General features: G+C 43.4%; 1 protein-coding gene across 3 annotated transcripts in view; it reads left to right on the top strand.

Moving 5' to 3' along the window:
• Dus2 (dihydrouridine synthase 2) overlaps window positions 1–23,187 on the top strand; it is a 46,271-nt gene that overhangs the window by 3,560 nt on the left and 19,524 nt on the right. Inside the window, exons 3-7 of one of the 3 annotated variants that reach the window (XM_052727988.1) lie at window positions 7,455–7,500; window positions 16,747–16,838; window positions 18,718–18,761; window positions 20,017–20,077; window positions 22,255–22,302. In XM_052727988.1, coding sequence (XP_052583948.1) covers window positions 7,455–7,500; window positions 16,747–16,838; window positions 18,718–18,761; window positions 20,017–20,077; window positions 22,255–22,302 — 291 coding nt within the window. Of the gene's footprint in view, window positions 1–7,454; window positions 7,501–16,746; window positions 16,839–18,717; window positions 18,762–20,016; window positions 20,078–22,254; window positions 22,303–23,187 lie in introns of those variants that run through there. The other 2 variants (XM_052727990.1, XM_052727991.1) reach the window with 2 other exon arrangements.

Below are 23,187 nucleotides of genomic sequence, written 5' to 3'. Positions count from 1 at the left end.
GTTTTCTGGGAGTCTTAGGGGAGGGGGATCAGCTTTCATCTTTGGGTATGGCAGTGTTTGGGAGAGGGGGAGGCAGAATGGGACCTCCACTCACGGTCTCACTAAAATCAGGAGAGATCAACACACATGACACTGATGAGTTCTGTTGGTCCAGAGGCCCTCAGCAACTCAGGCGGCAGACAGCTGAGGGCCAGATGGGTAGATGGGCATCCTGTCATGTCACTGCCCAGGTCCCCATTCAGTACACCAGTGAACTACTGACATTTGGAAGGAGAGAAAGAGAACCAGATTCAGGGTAAGGACGTTGGATGAGGTTGGCGTAGGTGGCTTGAGGATTTTTTGGTGATAGGTCAGTAAATATATCCACTGGCTGCTCCAGAGATTACTAGGGCTTCAGACCCAGGTTCAGAAAGATCTGATAGGAAAATGGAATTACAAGAGTAAGCTGATACTGGGTAGGGAGGGAGTGTTCTCAGTTGAACACTTATCAGAATTTTCTGGAGAGCTATCAGAACGTGACTGTCAAAATGTGTAGTAGAAGAGACTTCACACCTCGTATCAACCAAGAGGCAGAGAAAATGAACCAGGCATTCATACCCCTTAGACATACTTCCTTCAATTAGGCCACATTTCTGTAAGTTTCTATCATCTCCCAATAGTATCATTAGATTAGCTTGTTGATAATGTCAAAAGCCCCACTTCTGGAAATGTTGCATTAGGGACCAATCTTTTAACAAATAAGTTTTTTCTTTTTCTTTTTCTTTTTTTGAGTTAGCATCTTACTATGTAGTCCAGCCTGGCCCCACAGTCTATTCCATTAGGCCTCAGTTTCCCAAGTGCTGAGAGGTAACATGCTTAGCTCTAGCTACATAAGACCCATCTCAAAACAAATACAAAACCCAAACCAAAAAAACTGTAAGCCATCAGAGAGCTGATAAGCCAGATAAATAAATGAACTTTGTGAAGAAAACCAGAAGGTATTTGATAAGAGAAAGAGGCCACTGGGAACAGCCGTAGTATATTAGAGGGCTCGGGGCTTGAGGAGTGAATAGCCAGCCAGGACACAGAAATCGGACTTGTGACCACTCTGTCAGGTATTTAAGGTTAAGGTTAGGGAGAGGATAGGCAGGTATAGGTAGCTTGAGGTTTAAAAGAAGTAAGGTGACGAAAGTGACTTATAAATGACTTGCATGTTTATAGAATAAGAGGAAGGAACGAATTTGGTACAAGGTGGGACAGGCAAGGTCAGGATTTTGTTTTTGATGCTGGAGATGGAATCAAGGACTTTGCAGGTCTTAGACAAGTATTCTACCATGAATCACAGTCTAGTTTAAAATCTTCTTTTAACAAAATGTTTGTGTGGGGAGGAGCTAGAGTTGCATTCGAAGGTCAAAGGACAACTCTGGGAGGTGGTTCTCTAAGTCCCCCTTGGGTTCTACAGATGAAACTTAGGTCATCAAGTTTGTGCAGGGAGGTCTTTTATTTGCTGAGCCACCTTCCGGGCTCCAGGATTTTTTTTTTTTTTTTTGACAGAATCTTACCTTTGTAACCCAGGCTGTCCACAGTCTCCGGGGTGCTGGGACTATAGGCATGTGCCGCCATATCCAGCTGCCAGCTGTTGTTCACATTTCTAGAGAGATGTGAACAAACATATACTCATCCCAGATAGGGTAACAGTAACAGAGCAAAGTACAGATACCACCAAAGTCCAATTTGCTGAGCAAATGAGTTTTTTATTTTATTTTATTTTTTTGAGATTATAATGATCCAAATGAGTTTTATTGGAGTTACTTGAGGAGTTACATACAGGAGCAGACATGACTCACAGGCACTGTACTACCAAAGCTCACCCCAGCATGGGTGGTGACTCACAAAGGCTGGGAATGTAGAGTGCATTGCACAACTTTCAGGCAGCTAGACAGGTTGGAGAAATGTTTCTTATAGGCAGCTCAGTTGGTTTGAGCCTCTTCTAGATAGCTCAGCCAGTCCCTGTCCTTCTAGGTGGTTTAGCTAGCTAATCTGAGCGAGACAGTAATTTTTAGAAGTCCTAACTACTTGTATATGCTTGGTGGGAGGAGCCTGGTATATCTGATCAGTTTCAATAACTTCCTGAAGCCTTTGAGTTGTTTACTTCCTGAGCCTAAGGTGCTCTCCTTCAGGAAGGAATGTTTCTCATCCTATGTCTTTGAGAGACTCCCTCCAGCATAGAAGGCGAAAGGATGGAAGATTTCACCTCTCTTTAGAATATCCAGTGTTAGCCAGGCCTGGTGGCACATGCCTTTAATCCCAGCACTTGGGAGCCAAAGGCAGGCTGAGCTCTGTGAGTTCAAGGCCAGCCTGGTTTACAGTGTGAGTTCCAGGACAGACAGAGCTACACAGAGAAACCGTGTCTGGAAAGAAAAACTAAACAAAACGGTTCATCTAGTGTGGTTAGCTAGCTTTCCTCCAGGAGGAAAGGTTTTATCTTGGAGGAAATCGCTTCACAACACCAGCCTAAGCTTCTTGGCTGCGTGGCAGGACATGCCCCTCTCTGAGGTGACAGGCAAAGAAGGAAGACGTAATGGAAGGAATCCCTCCGAGAGGTCCCTGTAGGCTTACAGGAAGGTTAGGAAGCCACTCTTCCGTTGGAAATGAGGAAGCGGGTAATGAAATGATCCGTGTGGTATAGTTATTGACCACCATGCTGATTAAGCCCATTATAGTTTTGAGTCCTTTTATTTATGGCCAGACCAAGAGTGGGCCAGACCATGTGCCTCTGAAAGACCTCTTGATGCCCAAGATCGGGTGTAAGGTTTTTTTCCAGCACAAGGGTATCTTGGCAGCCAGCAGCCAAGAAATACAAAGTTACCCTGTGCAGCAAACCTCACACAAGAGCTATACTGGGAACAAACACAAGGGAGTGTGCCTTTGAACGGGAAGAGAGAGCAGAGGGCTGGGCAAAGGGGAGGGCTTGTATAAGGCCCTGGAGCCTGTGCAGTGAGAAGGGTGTTCTTCCTCTGTCTCTGGTCCCTACATCAGAGGTATAGAGTTTTCAAAGACAAAACCATGATTATGGGAGGTAGTACCTTAGTGAGGGATTTAGAGTGGCCTAGTAACATCTGCTTGCTTTTTTTGGTTTGTTTGTTTGTTTTGAGACAGAGTTTCTCTGTATAACCCTGGCTGTCCTGGTTCTCGCTCTGTAGACCAGGCTGGTCTCAAACTTACAGAGATCTGCCTGGCTTTGCCTCCCGAGTGCTGGGGTTAAAGGTGTGTACCACCACCACCACCACCACCACCACCACCCCACCACCACCACTTGACAACATGTGCTTTCTTTGCAAGGCTCAGCAGTATCTCTAGACACTGCATAAGTCTGGTTATAGTCAAGGTCACAGACAGTCCCAGAAGCACTGCCAAGGCAAAGGTAACTGTTAGGGATGGTGGAGTGTGGAAGGCTGAGAAGTGACCAGGCAGAAACAAAATAAAGTTGGGATGGGATGGCATTACTAGTCATTTCAACAGGAACTTGTGGAAGGTGATGCTTTCATCCTGTTCCTGTGGAGATGAGGGTGTAGTTTGACTAGCAGCTGGATATGATTGCTCACAGCCTTATGGAACAGAAAGCTGAGAAGCCTGGTAGGAGATGTGCCTATGGTTGGGGATAGTCCTGCTGTTACTTAGAGTAGCATAGGGCCAGGGGTTTCCAAGATGATGGCAAGGTGAAGTGGGAGGAAGGGAGGAAGAAAGAAAGGGAGGTTCACCTTCTTTCTTTCTCTTTGTTTTTTCAAGACAAAGTCTTATTGTAATTCAGGCTGTCCCCAAACTATCTACATATCTAAGGCTAGCCTTGAAGTCTAGATTTTCCTGACTCTAGCTCCCAAGTACTGTGAGTTCTGGGATTGCAGATATGTGCCACCATGGGCTGGCTGTTCCAAGAATTTAATGCAGAGGACAGAAAGCGTGTTTCTGAATTGAGGTGCACAGAGGCTCACGTCCTTATTCCTAAGTATTTGTAGGGAAATGTGGTAGGAATTGTTAGTAAGCAGGTCCATAAGCTTTCCCAATGTTAGAACGCACCTCGGCAGGGAGGAAGCTGTTTCCTGGGGTCAAGTATTGGGACACCAGACATGAATCATCTACCTCCTCACAACCCTGGGGTGCTCAGCTGTGTGTTATCATAGTTTCTCTTGGCTGGCACTCACCTTTACCCTCCAGAAAAGTTTCTTTGGTTTGGAAGAGAAATAGGAAAAGGAAGAATAAAGAATCACTGACTTCTCAGAGCCTGAGGCCTGGGGGACAAGAAAGACCAAATCCCAAGGAACAGACAACTGTTAACTTTTTTTTGGAGACAGGGTCTAACTATATAGCCTTGGCTTTTCTAGAACTCACTATGTAGTTCAGACTGGCCCCAAACTCCCAGAGATCCACCTACTTCTATTTTCCTGAGTGTAGGAATTAAAGGCATGCACCACCATGTCCAGTAGACAACCGCTGACTTTTCCTTGTTTATGGTGAACTCCACATGCTTCTGCAGGACAACAGAGGGACATGTTAGCTCTTCACCAGTGTAGTCCCTTGTTACCGAGCAGGTTCGGTGGATGATAGATTCTAGGGGAAGCCCCCAGCCTGCCTGCTCTTCTACTCCATCTCTGTCTAGCTGTGCCCTCCCAGGGTCAGGGTGAATGGTGTCCCTCTCCGTTGTACTTGCATTTTATATTCTGTCTTCATCGATAAATGTTTGTCTACTCCATGTCCTATCTCTTCCTAAGTCTGTGCCTGTAGTAAAAAAGACTTGATCCCTGGAGTGCTGGCTGGCACCTTGTCCCTGCCATGCCCATCTTGTTAATTTCATGTACTGGAACAGGTGGTGGTAAGGGCCTCAGCTCTTTAGAATCATCAGCTCCTAAGTGCTGGGATTAAAGGAATCTTTTAGTCTCAGAGGAAACTCCTACACAGTAATGTCTGTGCAAGCTGTGGGTGCCTGGTGCCCCAGGAGGCCAGAAGAGGGCATAGGATCCCTGAATCTGAGTTAGGAGTGGTTGTGAGCTGCCATGGGAGGCACTGGAAATGAAACCTGGGACTTTTTCAAGAGCAGCAAGTGCTCTGAACCACTAAGCCATCTCTCCATCCCCATCGTAACCATTTTTAGTGTATAGTTCAGTAGTGTGAAGTATATCTGTGTTATGAAACAGACCTCATCTTGCAAAACTGAAATTACATAAGAGCAACTCCCCTCTTACCTTCCTCTCTAGCCTCTGATTACCACCATTCTGTTTTCTGTTTCTCCAAGGGACTCAGATAAGCAGAACCATACAGTATTTATCATTGTGTAACTAGTTTATTTTACATAGCATAATGTCTTTTTTTTTAATTTTTTAAATTTTTTTATTTATTATGTATGCAATGTTCTTTATGTCTGCAGGTCAGAAGAGGGCACCAGATCTCATTACAGATGGTTGTGAGCCACCATGTGGTTGCTGGGAATTGAACTCAGGACCTCTGAAAGAGCAGTCAGTGCTCTTAACCTCTGAGCCATCTCTCCAGCCCGTCTTTTTTTTTTTTTTAAAAGTCATTTTAATTTATGTGGGTATGTGCATGTAAGTGCAGTATTTGTGGAGATCACAGGAGGGTATCAGGTCTCCTGGAACTGGAGTTACAAGCAGTTGTGAGCCACCTGATGTGGGTGCTGGGAACTGAATTCTAGTCCTCTGTAAGAGCAGCAGGTGCTCTTAATGTTGAGCCATCTCTCCAGGCTCTAGCATAATGTTTTTAAGATTTATCTAAGTGGTGGTGCACGCCTTTAATCCCAGCACTCGGGAGGCAGAGGCAGGCAGATCTCTGTGAGTTTGAGGCCAGCCTGGGCTACAGAGTGGGTTCCAGGACAGGCTCCAAAGCTACACAGAGAGACCCTGTCTCGAAAAACAACAACACCAACAAAAACCCAAAACCAAAACAACAACCACAAAAAAGATTTATCTAGGCGGTATGTGGTAATACATGTCTTTAATCCTAATCCTGAGTTCCAGGCCAGCCTTGAGCTACGTAGCAACACCCTGTCTAAAAATCAAAAGAAAACAATATAAAAATAAAACCAAATTTACCTAGCTAATGAGATGGCTCACTGGATAAAGACTTTTGCTGCCAAGCCTGATGACCTGAGTTCAATCCTTTGAACATACATGGTGGAAAGAGAGAAACTACTCTCAAGAAGTTTCCTGTCCTCTATGTGTGTGAATGACATGGCATTCACATGTGCATGTACACACACACACACACACACACACACACACACACACACACACTCCCACACACACCTCCCTCCCTTAATTTTTTTTTTTTTTTTTTTTTTTGGTTTTTCGAGACAGGGTTTCTCTGTGTAGCTTTGCGCCTGTCCTGGAACTCACTTGGTAGCCCAGGCTGGCCTCGAACTCACAGAGATCCGCCGGCCTCTGCCTCCCGAGTGCTGGGATTAAAGGCGTGCGCCACCCCTTAATTTTTTTTTAAGTTTATTCCAGGCTGACCACAAACTCACTATGTAGCCAAAGATGACCTTGAACTTCTGATTCTCTTGCTTTTGCCTTCTAAGTGCTGGTATTACAAGTGTGCAACCCACTTCTATTTTTATGCAGTTTTGGGGGTGAGACTCAGGGCTTTGTGCAAGGTAGGCAAGCACTCTACCATCTCTAGCTCGTCTTCCACATCTGCTGAAGTAGTCACTGAACAAAGCATTACGGTCTTGTATCCAGCCAAGAATTACCCACCAGTAGACATCTCATTTTCTCCATTTATAATGGTGATTTTGAAGAAATCTCTTTTTCCTTTTTGTCCTGAATCTGCTGGAATATCTTACCCTGGTCGGAGGCTCAACTCTTTGTTTACATACAGTAAGCTGAGTAGATTTTTCTTTCCTGTGTCTGTCTCACATCTTCCTCTTGGGCTTTTATTCTCTTAGCTTCCCCCCCCCCCCCCCCCCCCCCAGCTCAGGACCGAACCCAGGGCCTTGCGCTTGCTAGGCAAGCGCTCTACCACTGAGCTAAATCCCCAACCCGGGGCTTTTATTCTCTGTTTCTCATTTTGTCCTTGGCTGTTCCCTAGGAGCCCTTGACTAGTAATTGCAGTGGGAGGTTTCTTTGAAGTGGTGGAGCTTGAGCTGAGACTAGTCTCTAAGAACAGTGTCTCAGTGTCTGTATCCTGGACGATTCTCTTCTTTCTAGCACTCTGAGTGGCTCATCCTTTGTTAGCTCCAAATGTCTCCAGGGTCCTGGAGAAAACAGCAGATTCACGGTAGCTCACTCAGGGCCTTGCTTGCCATGCTTAGTTGTAGGAAACAAGACAGTGTGTCCCCAGAGCTGTGGTTTGTTGTCAGCATTGTGGTTATTGGCTAAATGGTGGTCATCAGGAATATAATAAAGATCTTCCATCTGTGTGGAGGCCTGGTGTCCAGGATTGATGAATGTCTTCTGATTCCTCTGCAGGAGCTGATTGACCTTAAGATGCTTCAGTGCAAGCGAGTTGTAAATGGTAAGTGTAGCCCTGGCCTCCGGATTCTGTGTGTGCCCAGGTGGCTCAAGCAGAACTGTCACTGCCTTTGCCCAGGATCCTTCCTTGTTGTATTATATAATTACATAGATCACCTGCTCCCTCAAGAGCAGTCACTGCTCTTCAGATGTAGTGCCCTTAAGTAGACAAGAGCCATATTGTTGACTAGACTGCCCTTAAACATCTGACTTCTACCTATGCCTCTCAAGTAGTTGAAATCACAGACATGCGACATAGAATCATAACCGTGTACCCAAATTTGACTGTGAGGTTCAGAGGTGTAGCTCATTGGTAGAGTGCTTGCCTAACATGTTTGAAAGCCTACATTTGATCCTCAGACTCACAGAAATAAACAAATAAATCAGTTGTGAAACAGGCTATGAATGCCTTTCTCTTAGACTTGATAGCACCGAAATTTCCATATTTCATAGTGTAGGTAGTTTCTTCAGGGCCCTGGAGTAAGCATAACTTTAGTACTGGGCCCAAATCAGACATCTAGTAGTTGAGTGACCTTGGGTAAATCTCATGTCTTGTCTCCATCGCAGTTTCTTAGTAGAGAAATGAAAATCATAAGCCTAGTTTTACTTCATTCATAGAGTTGGATTGTTGCTTCAAGGAGATAAAGTACCAGCAAGTACTTTGCACACATTAAGCTCTGTGGGATGGAAGTAGTTGTGATGCATTGTGAGTCCCTTCTGCTTTATTGATGGGCTTGATTATCTTTGATTAGCATTGTAATCTTCAAGGGTCTAGAAATTTTATTTGTTTGTTTTCTTGGGCTGTCCTTGAACTTGCTGGGTGGTGGAGGATGACTTTGATCTCCTGATACTCCTGCCTCTACCTTTTAATTTCTAGGATTACGGTTGTGTAGCATTGTTTATTTTAAATTTATATGTTATCTTGTGTTTTGAAAATTTAGAGCTGGGTACAGTGTTGCATTCCTTTAATCCCAGCACTTGGGAGGCAGAGCAGGCTGATCTCTGTGAGTCCAAGCCTAGTCAACATAGTGAGTTCCAGGCCAGCCAAAGCTGCATAGTTAGTGAAACCCTGTCTTTTTTTTTTTTGTTTTGTTTGTTTTTTCGAGGAAACCCTGTCTTAAAACAAACAAACTTCAGTATTACTGGGCCAGCGGAGGTAATGTATGCTTGTAACCTCATCACTTTGACAGAGGAGTTGGGAATCTAAGGTCTGTTTTTGAGACCTTGTCCAAAATAAATTTTAGTATTACAGATCTGTATAACCTAGAAAACAAAAATGTTCCAGAATCCCATACCTAAAGTGGAAATCACAAAAGGAATAGTATATGTTTTCCTACACATATAATAAGCATAGTGTTCATATATAAATGTGGCTTGTTTGTCTGTCTTTCCCCCAGGGGATTCTGCCTCACATTCTGCTTTGCCACTTCTTTTTCTGCTAGGACGTTTTCTGTGTCAGAAGCTATAGGTGACTCTATCAGAATGGGTGTTATCAGCTCTTTAGTGGGATTTTCCAGTATTTTGCTGTTATAATGCCGCATCATAACCAGAGAGGACTGCCCAGATCTGGGTTTAAGCCAATAGAAAGTCTTTATTAGCTGGCTGTCAACTACACTGGATGGGTGGGATCCTAGTGTAGCCCCGAGCCTTTCTCGGAGTTAGCTTTTAAGCATAAAAACCATGTTCTAGGTTGACATACTTCAGTTAGCAAGAACAAGTAGTCAGAAGCTGAACTACAGAAGCCAGAAAGCGAGGTTAGTACATTTAGAGACTTTCCCAGAACTATGGGCTTTGATGGATTAGGCCTTTGTTTTAGTTTTGGCAGGTGGTGCTGTCCGCGTGCTGAGTATTTCAGTCTGAATGGCACTTCCTTTTCTTCTCTTTCTTTCTTTTTTGTCTTTGGAGACAGGGTTTTTTTGCATACCCCCAATGTCCTAGAACTAGCTCTGTAGACCAGGCTGACCTCGAACTCAGAGATCTGCCTGCCTCTGCCTCCCAAGTGCTGGGATTAAAGGCATGTGCCACCACTGCCTCTGGGCCTGAGTGGCACTTTCATCATGGAGTCAGTTGTGCTAAGATCTGGGCCCTGTTACAATGACTGCCTATATATTCAGTACTGGGATGTTAATAATATATTCCATTTGTGGGTGTGCTTTACATGCTTAAAAGACCTCCTGTATTCTTTTCTTTTTTTTCCAACATAATATTTTTATTGATTCTTTGGAAATTTCACATAATGCACCCCAATCACACTCATTTCCCAGTCCTCCCAGGTCCACCCCCTCACCCTTGTGGACTCCCCCCCCCCTGCAAAAAAAAGAAAAGAAAAGCAACAAAAAAATTTAAAAAGCTAACTCCAATATGTGTTGCTCATATATTCACTGGAGCATGGTCAAACTCCCAGTGGCCAGCCCCATAAAGAAAACCAAGTCCTTTTCTACCTGTACCCCTCCAGAAGCCATCAGCTGTGGAGAGCTATACTTCACATGCTTAACACAATTTTTTGTTTTTGTTTTTGGTTTTTTTTGTTTTTGGTTTTTTGAGACAGGATTTCTCTATAAATAGCTCTGACTATCCTGGAACTTGATTTGTAGATCAGGCAGCCCTTGAACTCACAGAGATCTACCTGCCTCTGCCTCCCAAGTGCTGGGATCAAATGTGTGTGCCACCACTTCTGGCCCTTATCACAATTTAAGAGTTCTCTTCAATGGCTTCTTGTTTAGGCTGTTACTTTTTTTTTGGTGGGGAGGGGGTGTTGTCATAGAAGCCTTCTATGTCCCTCTTTCTCAACTGTGAGTCTGCAGTCATCGATACGACTGCGAAAGTCGCCTCCTTGCCTTTTAGAGTCAGAGGGAGCACAGATCATGGACTTCCACATGTTTCTGGCAACAGCCCATGCCACTGACATCGGTCAGCATGGTCTCTGGTGGCAGTACAGACCATGGGCACCAACACAGCCCTCTGTCGCAGCATGGGCCACAGACATCATCATGGCCCCTTGGCAGCAGCACAGGCCAGACATCAACATGGCCTCCAAGGCACAGGCCACAGATACCACTGTGGTCCCCACTGGCAGTCCAGTCCATGAACATCAGCATGGTTTCAGGCGTTGGCACAGACCACAGACATCTGCATGGCTTTTGGTGTTAACTATGGCCATATACATCAGCACAACCCCCAGCTGCATCAGGACCACGGACCCCAGCATGGTCCTTGGCAGCAGCACAGACCAAAGACGTTGGCATGGCTCAGAGCCAGGGTGATTGTTTGGCTGGATGGTGTGTTCGGGGATTGAGTCTACAAAACACCAGACTGATGCACACCACCCTGGCGACCTTACTCGGTGACAATGAGTTCCCTACCCTGGACAGCCTTCTCCCACATCTGTCACTGATGTCGTTGTATCTCTAGTTCTGCCTCTTTTCACAACACATTCACTGCTCTGTTCCACCATCTTTCCCACCTCTTTCCCACCTCTCTATCTTATATTTGTTTGTCATAGTGATATTGGAAACTGCAGTGTGTCACGTAGTATTTTTTTTGCCTAAACAGCTTTACATGGAAATAGTCATTACAACAAGTCATTGGTCTGGTTCAAGGTTTCTGGTTTCTGACACACCATAAACACTGGAACCTCTCCAAGACTTGTCTCAGATATCCTGCTGTTGCCCAGAGTCAGGGTTATTTTGCAGCTAGGCAGGATGTCAGGGGCAGGTTCTGTGCGAGCTCCAGGCTGCTGCACACCTCTCAGCCCTCAATGTTGGCTTGCTGAGCTTAACCTTTGTGCTGTAGCATACAGGCAGCACCACTGCTCCATGCTCTCCATCTCCCAGCAGGGCAGGTAGCATGTTGGGTGCCAGCTGAAGGGCCGAGGACCAGCCCTACTCAGTAATAGCATCTGGTTCTGCAGGACCAGCTCCTAGGACCAGCCCTATTCAGTAATAGCACCTGGTTCTGCAGGACCAGCTCCTCCTCGAGCTCTAACAGCTTGTAGACGGGGTAGATGTTGGAGTAGACTGACTCAAAACACTGAATCTGGGGCCAGATGGGTGTCTTCCTGGCAGCGCTGAATTCTTAAGATAGTCTTATGTCATAGGCATATTCAGTCATCTGCCACTTTTTATCATTTTTATGTAATAGTCTTCTTTGAAAGTTAATAGTACTTACTAAAGAGTAAATGAAAAATTTAAGTAAGAAGAGTAAATGAAAGTCAAGACCCCATGTTTAACAAACAAAACAAAAAAAGAATTAAGAAGCCGGGCGGTGGTGGCGCACGCCTTTAATCCCAGCACTCGGGAGGCAGAGCCAGGCGGATCTCTGTGAGTTCGAGGCCAGCCTGGGCTACCAAGTGAGTTCCAGGAAAGGCGCAAAGCTACACAGAGAAACCCTGTCTCGAAAAACCAAAAAAAAAAAAAAAAAAAAAAAAAAAAAAAAAAAGAATTAAGAATAGATGAGCCGGTATGGTGGTGCACACCCTTATTTCAAGTTCTTTGGAGGCAGAGGCAGAAGTAGCTCTGTGAATTTGAGTCCAGTTGGTCTACATAGCCAGCCCCAGTACAGCCAGGATTATAGGGACCTGTCTCAAAAAAAAAAAAAAAAAAAAAAAAGGAGTAGGTGAGATATGATCAGCTTATTTGTAGTTATGTTCAATGAAGTTGCTGCTGAGAACACTAATTATGTAAGTACTGAGCCGTCAGCCGAAAGGAGATACAAAATTAGATTTTAGCACCAGGTTTAGGATTACACCTCTGTAATCCCAGGATTGGGAGGTGAAAGCAGAAAGATCAGGAGTTCAAGGCAAGTTTAAGGCCAGTGGTGGCACATATCTTTAAGACCAGCACTTCGGAGGCAGAGGCAAACAAATCTGAGTTTGAAAACAGCCTGGTCTACAGAATGAGTTCCAGGACAGCCAGGGGTGCACAGAGAAACCCTGTTTTGAAAAACAAAACAAACAAACAAACAAACAAAAATCAAACCAAGGAGCTGTAACTCCTGTTCCAGGAGATCTGACACCCTCTTCTGGCCCCGGAGGGTACTGCATGCTTATGGTACACAGACCTATATGCAGACAAAACACACATACATGTAGCTGGAGTTTTCCTGCCTGGCCCACAGTCAGGACAAATCTCTCACCCGCCAGTCCCAAGCCGCTCAAACCCGATCAAGTAAACACAGAGACTTATATTGGTTACAAACTGTATGGCCGTGGCAGGCTTCTTGCTAACTGTTCTTACAGCTTAAATTAATCCATTTCTATTAATCTATACCTTGCCACGTGGCTTGTGGCTTACCGGTACTTCACATCTTCCTTGTCCTGATGGCGGCTGGCAGTGTCTCCTACTTAGCCTTCCACTTCCCAGCTCTATTCTCCTCCTTGTCCCGCCTATACTTCCTGCCTGGCCACGGGCCAATCAGTGATTTATTTATTGACCAATCAGCAACACATTTGACATACAGACCATCCCACAGCACTTCCCCTTTTCTTTTCTTAAAAAGGAAGGTTTTAACCTTTACACATCTCCAAAGTCAGCTTGGTATATTTGGGAATTTGGGCGTAGCTTCTCTTACTACTTCCTGCTGGAGGGGGGCGCTGTATCTTCTGGGGAAACAAAGAAAATTTTAGGATCATGGAGTAGTCCGTGAGGCTGTATCATCTGAGCCAGTTGTCTTGAAACGGTTCTGGATGTTGGATCATCTGGGCCATGGTGTCATCGGAGACCTTTCAGGGGGTCTTGGCTGGTCAAACCTGATGTATCTTACTCTGGAACAAATCCATAGCCTCTCGCTTTCTGTGGAAACAAAAGAGACTCTTTTCCAAAGCAACATATCCTTACATCCAAATTTTGAAGTCAAAGTATCTTTAAAATATATATACTGGTTTAACTCAGCTTCCTTTACAATCAAATATCTCTCTGTAGTTAAGAATCCCAAAGACAACACAATCCAGACTCTCTGTGTAATAGTCATCTCTACGTGGCTTATTTTTTATATTAATTTTACTGTCTCTTTAAAGACTTTATTTTTTAAAACCATGTATTTGTTTCTATACTGTATATATCACCTTTTTTTGTCTCTTTCAAGCCTACGTATATTTTACACACATTTTAAACTATTACATCTGAATCTGTCTTATTGTGAATCTATTGCTTTAAGCTGCAGCAACTGTGGCTGCTGGCTCCGCCCACCTCAGCTTCTCAACTTGGCGTGGTACTTTACCACCAGCTCTGGGAGCTATCGTGGGTCTATGCTTTTATCCAAGCAGCGTGTAGCCCAGAAACCTCTTTTTTTGTTTTGTACTAGCAAAGGCTAAATCCACAATGTAGCTTAATGTGCCACTTGCAGAGGCCTCATTCCCGCCATATGGCGGCAGGTCGAGCGCGCACGCCAGCAACCCGCCAGTAGCTCAAACCGGCAGCTGCCGCTCATTTGAGAGAGACAATTAGGAAGCTGTTTTTAGCTCCGTTTTAGAATCTTTTTTCTCAGGTTTTAGGTGGAAACTCTTGCCCCACGTTGGGCGCCATTTGTAGCTGGAGTTTTCCTGCCTGGCCCACAGTCAGGACAAATCTCTCACCCGCCAGTCCCAAGCCGCTCAAACCCGATCAAGTAAACACAGAGACTTATATTGGTTACAAACTGTATGGCCGTGGCAGGCTTCTTGCTAACTGTTCTTACAGCTTAAATTAATCCATTTCTATTAATCTATACCTTGCCACGTGGCTTGTGGCTTACCGGTACTTCACATCTTCCTTGTCCTGATGGCGGCTGGCAGTGTCTCCTACTTAGCCTTCCACTTCCCAGCTCTATTCTCCTCCTTGTCCCGCCTATACTTCCTGCCTGGCCACGGGCCAATCAGTGATTTATTTATTGACCAATCAGCAACACATTTGACATACAGACCATCCCACAGCACATACATATAAAATAAAAAATTATAAAAACAAAATCAAACAACACAAAACTAGATTCCTTTAAGCCTCTGGTCACATTTCATCACTTGATCAGTATAACCTTGTTTTACCTGTGTTACTATTCAAAGTCATGCTATTTAATACATACTAAGGCATGTGTATATACACATATACATCACAATTAATAACAGTGTAACTCATGCCTGATTGAAGGTTATCTAGGGTTGAGGATACAGTTCAGTGGTAGAATATTTACCTAGCATGTGGGAGGTCACTGAGAAAGAATAATTCCAGCCTTTGGAAGGCAGAGGCAGGAAGATCAAGACTTCAAGGCTTGAGCTATATAGAAAGACCCTGTCTCACAAAAATCAATCAATCAATAAATAAATAAGTAAATAAAAATAAAAAAATTTAAAAAAAGAAAAGAGAAAAAAGAAAAACAACAGCAATAAAAATAGAAGAAAATTTTCAACACATGTATTTCATCCACTAAGCTCATCTCAACCTTTTTGTGATTAGAAACAGTATTAGAAGGTAGACAAAGCCGGGCGGTGGTAGCACACACCTTAATTTCAGCACTCGGGAGGCAGAGGCAGGTGGATCTCTGTGAGTTCGAGGCCAGCCTGGTCTACAGAGTGAGTCCCAGAACAGCCAGGACTACACACACAGAGAAACCTTGTCTCGAAAAACAAAAACAAAAACAAAAAAAAAAAAAAAAGAAGGGTTAGTGGTTAAGAGCACTGGCTGTTCTTGCAGAGGACCCAGGTTCAATTTTCAGTACTATATGGTAGCTCACAGCCATCTGTAACTCCAGTCCCAGGGGCACCAATGCCCTCTCTGGCCTTTGAGAGCAGCAGGCACACAAGTGGTAGGTATACATGCAGGCAAGACACCCATACCCATAAAATAAAAATAAAAAATTTTAAATTAAAAAGAAAGAAAAGTATTAGAAACACTACATAGCTCTTTATCACTATGCTTGGAGTCATTTTATTTATTTTATTTTATTTTGGTTTTTACAGACAAGGTTTCTCTGTAGCTCTGGCTTTCCTGAAACTCACTCTGTAGACCAGACTGGCCTCAAACTCAGAGATCTGCTTGGAGTCATTTTAAACAATGACAGTACCAATATTAAAAAAAAGCAAGAAACCACTAAATATTACTTAAAAATACTTTTTTTTGAGGCGGGGTCTCCTGTAACCTACTCTGGCATTGAACTCATTGTGTAGTTGAAAATGAGTTTGAATTCCTGATCTTCCTGCCTCAGTCTTGCAAGTGGTAGGATTACCGGTGTGCACCACAAATGGTTGGCTCTGAGCAATACTACAGTATGAAAATAAACAAGAATATCCCCTTGTTTGACCTCAGCTGGGAAAGTGACTTGATTTTTTTTTTTTTTTTTTTTTTGGCCACATTTTGTCTGCCTGTGAATGATTAGAGATATTGAAAATACTGATTTGCGCCGGGCGGAGGTGGCGCACGCCTTTGAGGCAGAGCCAGGCGGATCTCTGTGAGTTCGAGGCCAGCCTGGTCTACAAAGCGAGTTCCAGGAAAGGCGCAAAGCTACACAGAGAAACCCTGTCTCAAAAAAACCAAAAAAAAAAAAAAAATACTGATTTGCAAGTCATAAATAAATTGTAGTAAATAAGGGAGTAAAGAAGGCTGTCTGGGCACTGCATAATTAAGAAATGATAATTTTGCTGAACTTTACAGTGCTACTTTCTAGAGCAGCTTGGGCTCAAGTTTCATATATGTCCCTTTCTCCTAGGTAAAATGATAATAGCATGTTAAAAATTGCAGAATGTTAACTATAAACATGCCATTTATCAAATAATTGTAATCTGAGCTACCATCACTCTGAAAAGAGACCATCATCAGCAATTCAAAAAGCTTCTAAGTGCATATGTATTTCCTTTAAAAATATATATCAAGCCAGGTATGGTGGCACATGGCTTTAATCCCAGTACTTTGGAGGCAGAGGCAGGCAGATGTACGTGAGTTTGAAGCCACCCTGGTCTACAAAGCAAGTTCCAGGACAGCCAAGGCTGTTACACAGAGAAACCCTGTCTCAAAAAAGACCAAAAACAAAACCATAAATAAATAAATAAATAAATAAATAAATAAATAAATAGGAAAGAAAAGGGATAGAAGAGAAACTCTGTCTCAAAAAAAAAAAAAAAAAAACCAAAAACAAAACCAAAAATAAGTAAAGAAAAGAGAGATAGAAGAATATATATGTAGATCTACTTTCCCCCTTTCCAGTTCGTAGTTTTGCTGTGGCTTCCAAGGCTTAGGCTAAGTTGAACTTGCGTCTTAATTAGGTGGTTTGTGTTTTCTTGCAGAGGTGCTCAGCACAGTGGACTTTGTTGCTCCTGATGACCGAGTAGTTTTCCGTACATGTGAAAGAGAACAGAACAGGGTGGTTTTCCAAATGGTAAGAGACACCTCCCACTCCAGTGTCTAGTATCCTGAGGGTCCCTGTTTTCTAGAATTTCCTGCTTATGCCTGCCAGTGTTGAATGCCTGTAATACACTGTACAGTGGTGGCAGCCTATGTTTTTGGTTTGAATGTTTTTCAGAGATTCATTCATGATTAGGTACACTGTTGGAGACTGGAAATCAAGCTGTTGCAATCTGTTCTATGTCTCCAGTCTCAAACTTAGTTAATTATAGGAATTATCTGTTTGATATGACTTCTGTATTTATTTATTTTTAATCCTGAGGATTGATTATTTTGGCCAAATTATTTGTTTTTACATAGGATATATAAAAATCTTAGGTTTTCTAAAGATCAGTTAAAATCTATGTTACAGATATAATTATAATATAGCTTTTCTCTTTGTTTTTTCTTTTTCATTTTTTCTTTTCTTTTTTCCTTTTTTTAAAATCTTTTCTTTTTTTGGTTTTTCAAGACAGGGTTTCTCTGTGTAGCCCTGGCTGTCCTGGAACTCACTCTGTAGACCAGAATGGCCTTGAACTCAGAGATCCGCCTGCCTCTGCTTCCCAACTGCTGGGATTAAAGACATGCATCACTACCACCTGGCTAGCTTTTCTCTCTTTCTTTAGTCATAGCTTAGTGTTTATTTAGGAATAGCTCCTGAATGACATTTAGATATTTTTTAAATTTAATAACAATGGATAGACAAAATACATGGCAAAATATTAATTGTAGAATTTGAGTGGTGGGTATCTGAATATGTGCTATAAATTTTTCCCCTATTTTGGTATGTGGTGTGTGTGTATGTCAGAAGCTGATGTTTGATATCTTCCATGATTGCTCTTCATTCTGTTGACTGAGGCAGGTCTCTTGCTGAACCCGGAGCTTGCAGATTTGGCTAGTCTAGCTAGACAGCTTGCTCCAGGGATCCTCTGTTTCTGCCTTATAAGCACTGGGATTATAGACAGGCTGCCACTTCTGCCCACTTTTTTAAAATAAAATTTTATTACATTATTTATTATTTGTGTGTGTGTGTCTGTGTGTGTGTCTGTGTGTGTACGTGTGTGCCATAGTGCACATGTGGAGGTAAGGGGACAACTTGCAGGACTACCTTGTGTGTCCCAGGGATTGATCTCAAGTTGACATTCTTGGCAGCAAATGCCTTTACCCTCGGTGCTGTCTTGCTGGTCCCTGCCTGGTTTTGATGTGGGTCTGAACTCTGACCTCACGCTTGCACAGCAAGCATTTATTTCCTGAGCCCCTCTCCAGCCCCTGTTTGAAAGTCACCATGGCATTAATGAGGTTGTCTAGTCCTTCTGAGTTCATCTATTTCCTTTGTTGGGGAACAAGTCTAGTGTACTGGCCTGACCCTTTGTTTTTGTTTTTTTTTTTTTTTTTTTGGTTTTTCGAGACAGGGTTTCTCTGTGTAGCTTTGTGCCTGTCCTGGAACTCACTTGGTAGCCCAGGCTGGCCTCGAACTCACAGAGATCCGCCTGGCTCTGCCTCCCGAGTGCTGGGATTACAGGCGTGCGTCACCACCGCCCGGCCGACCCTTTGTTTTTTTAGTTATTATTATTTTATTTTATGTATATGTATGTCTGTGCACCCTGTGTGTGCCTGGTGTCTACAGAGGTCGTTGGCTTCCCTGGAGCTGGAATTATAGACATGTAGGTGCTGGAAATTGAGTTGAGATTCTTGGGAAGAGCGACCAGTGCTGAGTCATCTCTCCAGCCCCGAGTGGGCCTGACTCTTATACTTCCTGACATATGCATATGCATGCATGCATGTATGTGTGTGTGTGAGATACCAATAGGTGTGTTTGTCTACATGTGTGCACTTGTGTCAAGACAGGTTGATGTAGTTTCTTGTGTTCCCAGGGGACTTCAGACGCAGAGAGAGCCCTTGCTGTGGCCAGGCTTGTGTAAGTTCTTCCCTCTTTGGGAATGCCTTGTCTCTTCTGTAAGCTATGAGACCTTAATATCACCAGCAACCCATCTTCTGCTTCCTAGCCCCTTACTTTCTGTTTTCAGGTGAAGGGAACTGGGTTTCTTTCCCTGTGCTATCTGAAGGCTGGCCTGGAACTCTTGTATACCCACTATGGTTATATCCTAGAGATCCTCTGTACTGAGCCCTCATTTTAGTGTTTATTCATGAGTTTCCCTTTCCAGGGATTCTTCTGAGATTCCTGAAGCTTTAACCCTCATGGAATGTCGATAAGATTTATTCCTTCCTGATTTAACAGTCAGGAGAACGCATGGTTGAAGTGATGGCCTTTGGAGTTAAAGCAGAGCTCAGTTGGAATTCTGGCTCTGCTCTTTGCTAACTGTGTGAATGTAGGTAAATTACCTATTATTATTGAGAACTTTGTTCTCTTATCTATAAAATGATATCTATCAACCTCTGGCATTATAGGAAACAACAAATGAAATAATGCATGTCATGTCTTTGCAACATGTGGTACATAATGAGTGCTTCACATTAGCTCTTGTGGCTAATGACTGAGAGAGTAAGGAAGAACTCAGGCCATAACTGCTGCATATCACAGACTATTATAAACCAGTGGCTAATGTGAGGAGCTCTTCTATACACAGAGTTGTCTGGAGTAGCCAGTTTTGCAGCTCAGCAAATGAAGCCAGCCCGTTACAACTACCATCAGCACCACCGCTTCCTCTTCCTCGTTTTCTCTCCTGTGTAGCCCAGGTTTGCTGCAAACTGATCTTCCTGCCTCTCCTTTCTGAGTGTTGGGATTACATATGTTTGCCACCATACCTGGCTCAGTTCAGTAACTTTTATAGAAGATGTGCTCTGGCAATGGCCTCTGCTCATACCACTTTTCTACATTGACAAATGGATTTCAGTATCCCAGTGAAACGATAGTCCTAGGATGGAGTTTAGACAGTATTTGAAATACCTGATACGACCCTCAGTGTAGTAAAGTCCTTTGCATCCAGCTCTTTATAGATATGTATTCCTTATGTCTTTCTTCTGGGACTCTGCTCAGATGAGGCAGTTACAGTTTGGGGATGGACTCTTTTCTGATTTTCAGCTTTTGTTGTTGAGAATTAGTGTTTCACAGGCCCAGGAGGCCCAGGAGAATGAGGAGCACAGAATATCTTTCATCTATTTCTTCCCTCAAGTAGAATATTTATTACCTTTTCTCCTTCATGTTTTTCCAGAGAAAATGATGTAGCTGGTATTGATGTCAACATGGGCTGCCCAAAAGAATATTCTACGAAGGTAAATGATTTCTTTATTCCTTATAAGTATAACTGTGCGGATTAAAGAGACTAACTATACATGACAACTAAGGTAGTACCTGGCTCTGGGCCAGCTGGATCCTGTGCTGGATGAGGAAAATGCTCAAAGGGATGTTATTAGGCTAGGTATGATGGTACATACTCATAATCTGAACTTGCAAAGGCTAAGGCTGGAGGATGATGAGTTGGAGGCTAGCCTAAGCTACAGGTTGACCTTGAACTTCTGAGTCAACAGTCTTTACCCACAAGTGCTGGGATTACAGATGTTGCCACCAAATCCAGTTTTATGAGATGTAGGGATTTAACCAAGGTCTTCATGTGTGCTAAGCAAGAGTTCTACCAACTGAGCTACATCTCCAGCTCTTTCACTTTATTGTTAATGAATTCAGACTTTTGCAGATCCTATGGGTCAGCAAGCTGCCTCATTGGGTAAACGTGCTTGCCACACAGGCCTGATGATGTGAATTCAATCTCTGAATTCTACTGTGCAAGGAGATAATCAACTCCTAAAAGTTGTCCTCTGACCTCTACACATGCGCTGTGGCATGCATGTACCCCCTCCCCACACACCATACATACATACAGTAACAGTAAATAATATTAAATTGATAGTGATTCTCCCTCTAGGCCTAGAGAGATGGCTTAGCAGTTGAGAGTGCTTGCTGTTCTCCTAAAGGACCTGGCTTCAGTTCCCAGCACACAAGTCAAGCAGCTCATAACCACTTGTAACTCCAACTCTAAGAGACATGATTTCTTCTTGGCTCTGAGGGCATGCCCACACATGTGGCATATATACACACAGATACATACATGGCAGCGCACGCCTTTAATCCCAAAACTCAGGAGGCAGAGCCAGGAAGATCTCTGTGAGTTCAAGGCCAGCCTGGTCTACAGAGCGAGATCCAGGATAGGCACCAAAACTACACAGAGAAACCCTGTCTCGAAAAACAAAAAACAAACAAACAAACAAAAATCCCTTCTCTATTCCCCGTCCATGATTTATTAAAATAACTCATAGCAATTGTGGTTTACAACTGCAATCTTTTTTTTTTTTTTTTGATTATTTTCTTCTTTATTTATTTTTTAATGCCGAATGCCGTTTACTGAAGGAGGGAGGAGGTCTTAAATACAGGCTTCCAGCACAATGGGAGAACCCTAGAGGGCAGAAGTTCGCTACAGATGTTTTACAATCTTGCATCTAAGCTGTCCAACTGTAATCTTAGCACCCAGGCTGAGGCAGGAGGATTTCAATGAGTTCAAAGCCAGCTTGAACTTATCCAGGATTATATAACGTGATTCTGTGTCAATAAAACAAAACACAAAGTAATTCATAATATTGTCCAATACTTCAGAAATATAGATAGGTAGTTATGAAAAAAGCAGGAAAATTATTGGTAAATAAGTCTATCGTCAAGAAACAACCATTGGCAGGAGTGGTGGCTCACTAGATAAGGATGCTTGTCACCAAGCCTGATGACCTGGGTTCAAACTCCAGGATGCACATGGAAGGGGAGAACTGACTCCTACAAGTTGTCCTCTGATCTGCACACTTGTATATACACACACAAACACACAAAATCAATAAATGCTAAAAAGTTTTAAAAGAGAGAGAGAACCATTGCTGTCATTGTTGGACTTTAAGTTGCTCCATGAGTTGGTGGTTTTCATTTGCTGGACTTTTTTGTTTTTGTTTTGACACAAGATATATCTATGAAGTACAAGCTAGCTTTGAACTCACCACTATGCAACTGAGGCTGACCTCAAACTCTTGATCCTCCTGACTCAGCCTCCTGAGTATGTGTGCCATTATGCTCAGGTGGACTCCTTATTTTAAGGATACAGTAGATGGTGGGTTCAGTTTGTTATGACTCTGAGATCTCTTTGGGCATGTGAAGTCCTAAAAAATAAAATTTTAGTGCCCATTTCTAGATTGATACATGGTTTTGCAAAAAATGGTCAGAATGGTAGTTTTTCCAATTCATCACATTCTGGTTCCTGATGGGGTCTGTGTTGTGCAAACAAGGCTGCCTTCCTCTGTGGTTAGGGAAATGCCAGTTTCCAGTGGACCTTGGCTACCTTATTGCTACACTATGTTGCCTTACCGTGGTTGGTACCATTGTCCTTCAATCGTAAGACCTTCTGTGTGCTTCTCCGTAGGGAGGAATGGGAGCTGCTCTGTTGTCAGACCCTGACAAGATTGAGAAGGTAAGTGACAGTAGGGTCCTCAAACATTCTGTGACTTAGATTACCTAAAATGTCATTCCTATTCCAAATTTACGGAAGTCTACCTAGATTCTCTATTTGGGTCCCAGAGGGGAAATTTTTAATTAATTTATTTTTATGCATTATGGGTGTTTTGCCAGCATGTATGTCTGCACTATGTACATGTAGTGCCTGAGAACATGATTGGATCCCCTGGAGATGGAGTTAACAGACGGGATCCTCTGCAATAGCGTGATGCACTCTTTTTTGTTTTTTTAAATTATTTATTTATTTCATGTGCATTGGTGTTTTGCCTGCATGTACATCTGTGTGAGGGTGTTGGATCCACTGGTACTGGAGTTACAGTTGTGAGCTGCATGTGGGTGCTGGGAATTGAACCTGGGTCTTCTGGAAGAGCAGCTAGTGCTCTTAACCTCTGAACTATCTCTCCAGCCCACGTGATACACTCTTAACTGCTGAGAAATCTCTCCAGCCCTGGCCTGAAAATTTTTACAAAGTAATTTGGACATGCAGCTAGATTTAGGAACCCTACCTCAGTCTGGCTTCAGTGCACTTGAGTTCTGTCACTGAGAGCCAGAGGGCCTGAGAACTCAGGTATGGCCTCCTCTCTGTTACCACTTTCTCTTCCAGGATTATCTGAGAGCAGAGGGCAAGTCACTGTGGGTAAGGGCATGCTCGAAAGTCTGGGTGTATGGATGGACAGGCCTCTCCTAGGGGGCTGGATGAGAGTGTCAGGGTGTCCCCTGCATATGGCCCATATGGATAGAGTATACCACAGGCCACTTCCCATCCCCTGCTCCCCACCCCTTTTTTGAGATGGGGTCTTGCTGTATAATTGTGGCTGGCCTGGTACTCTCTATATAGCCT

Source organism: Peromyscus californicus, unplaced genomic scaffold (genome assembly GCF_007827085.1).
Source record: "Peromyscus californicus insignis strain IS unplaced genomic scaffold, ASM782708v3 Scaffold_8__1_contigs__length_139910024, whole genome shotgun sequence".
NCBI classification, from domain to species: Eukaryota; Metazoa; Chordata; class Mammalia; order Rodentia; family Cricetidae; genus Peromyscus; species Peromyscus californicus.
The sequence above is the reverse complement of the archived record's forward strand: the minus strand, read 5'-3'. Positions and strand labels throughout refer to the sequence as shown.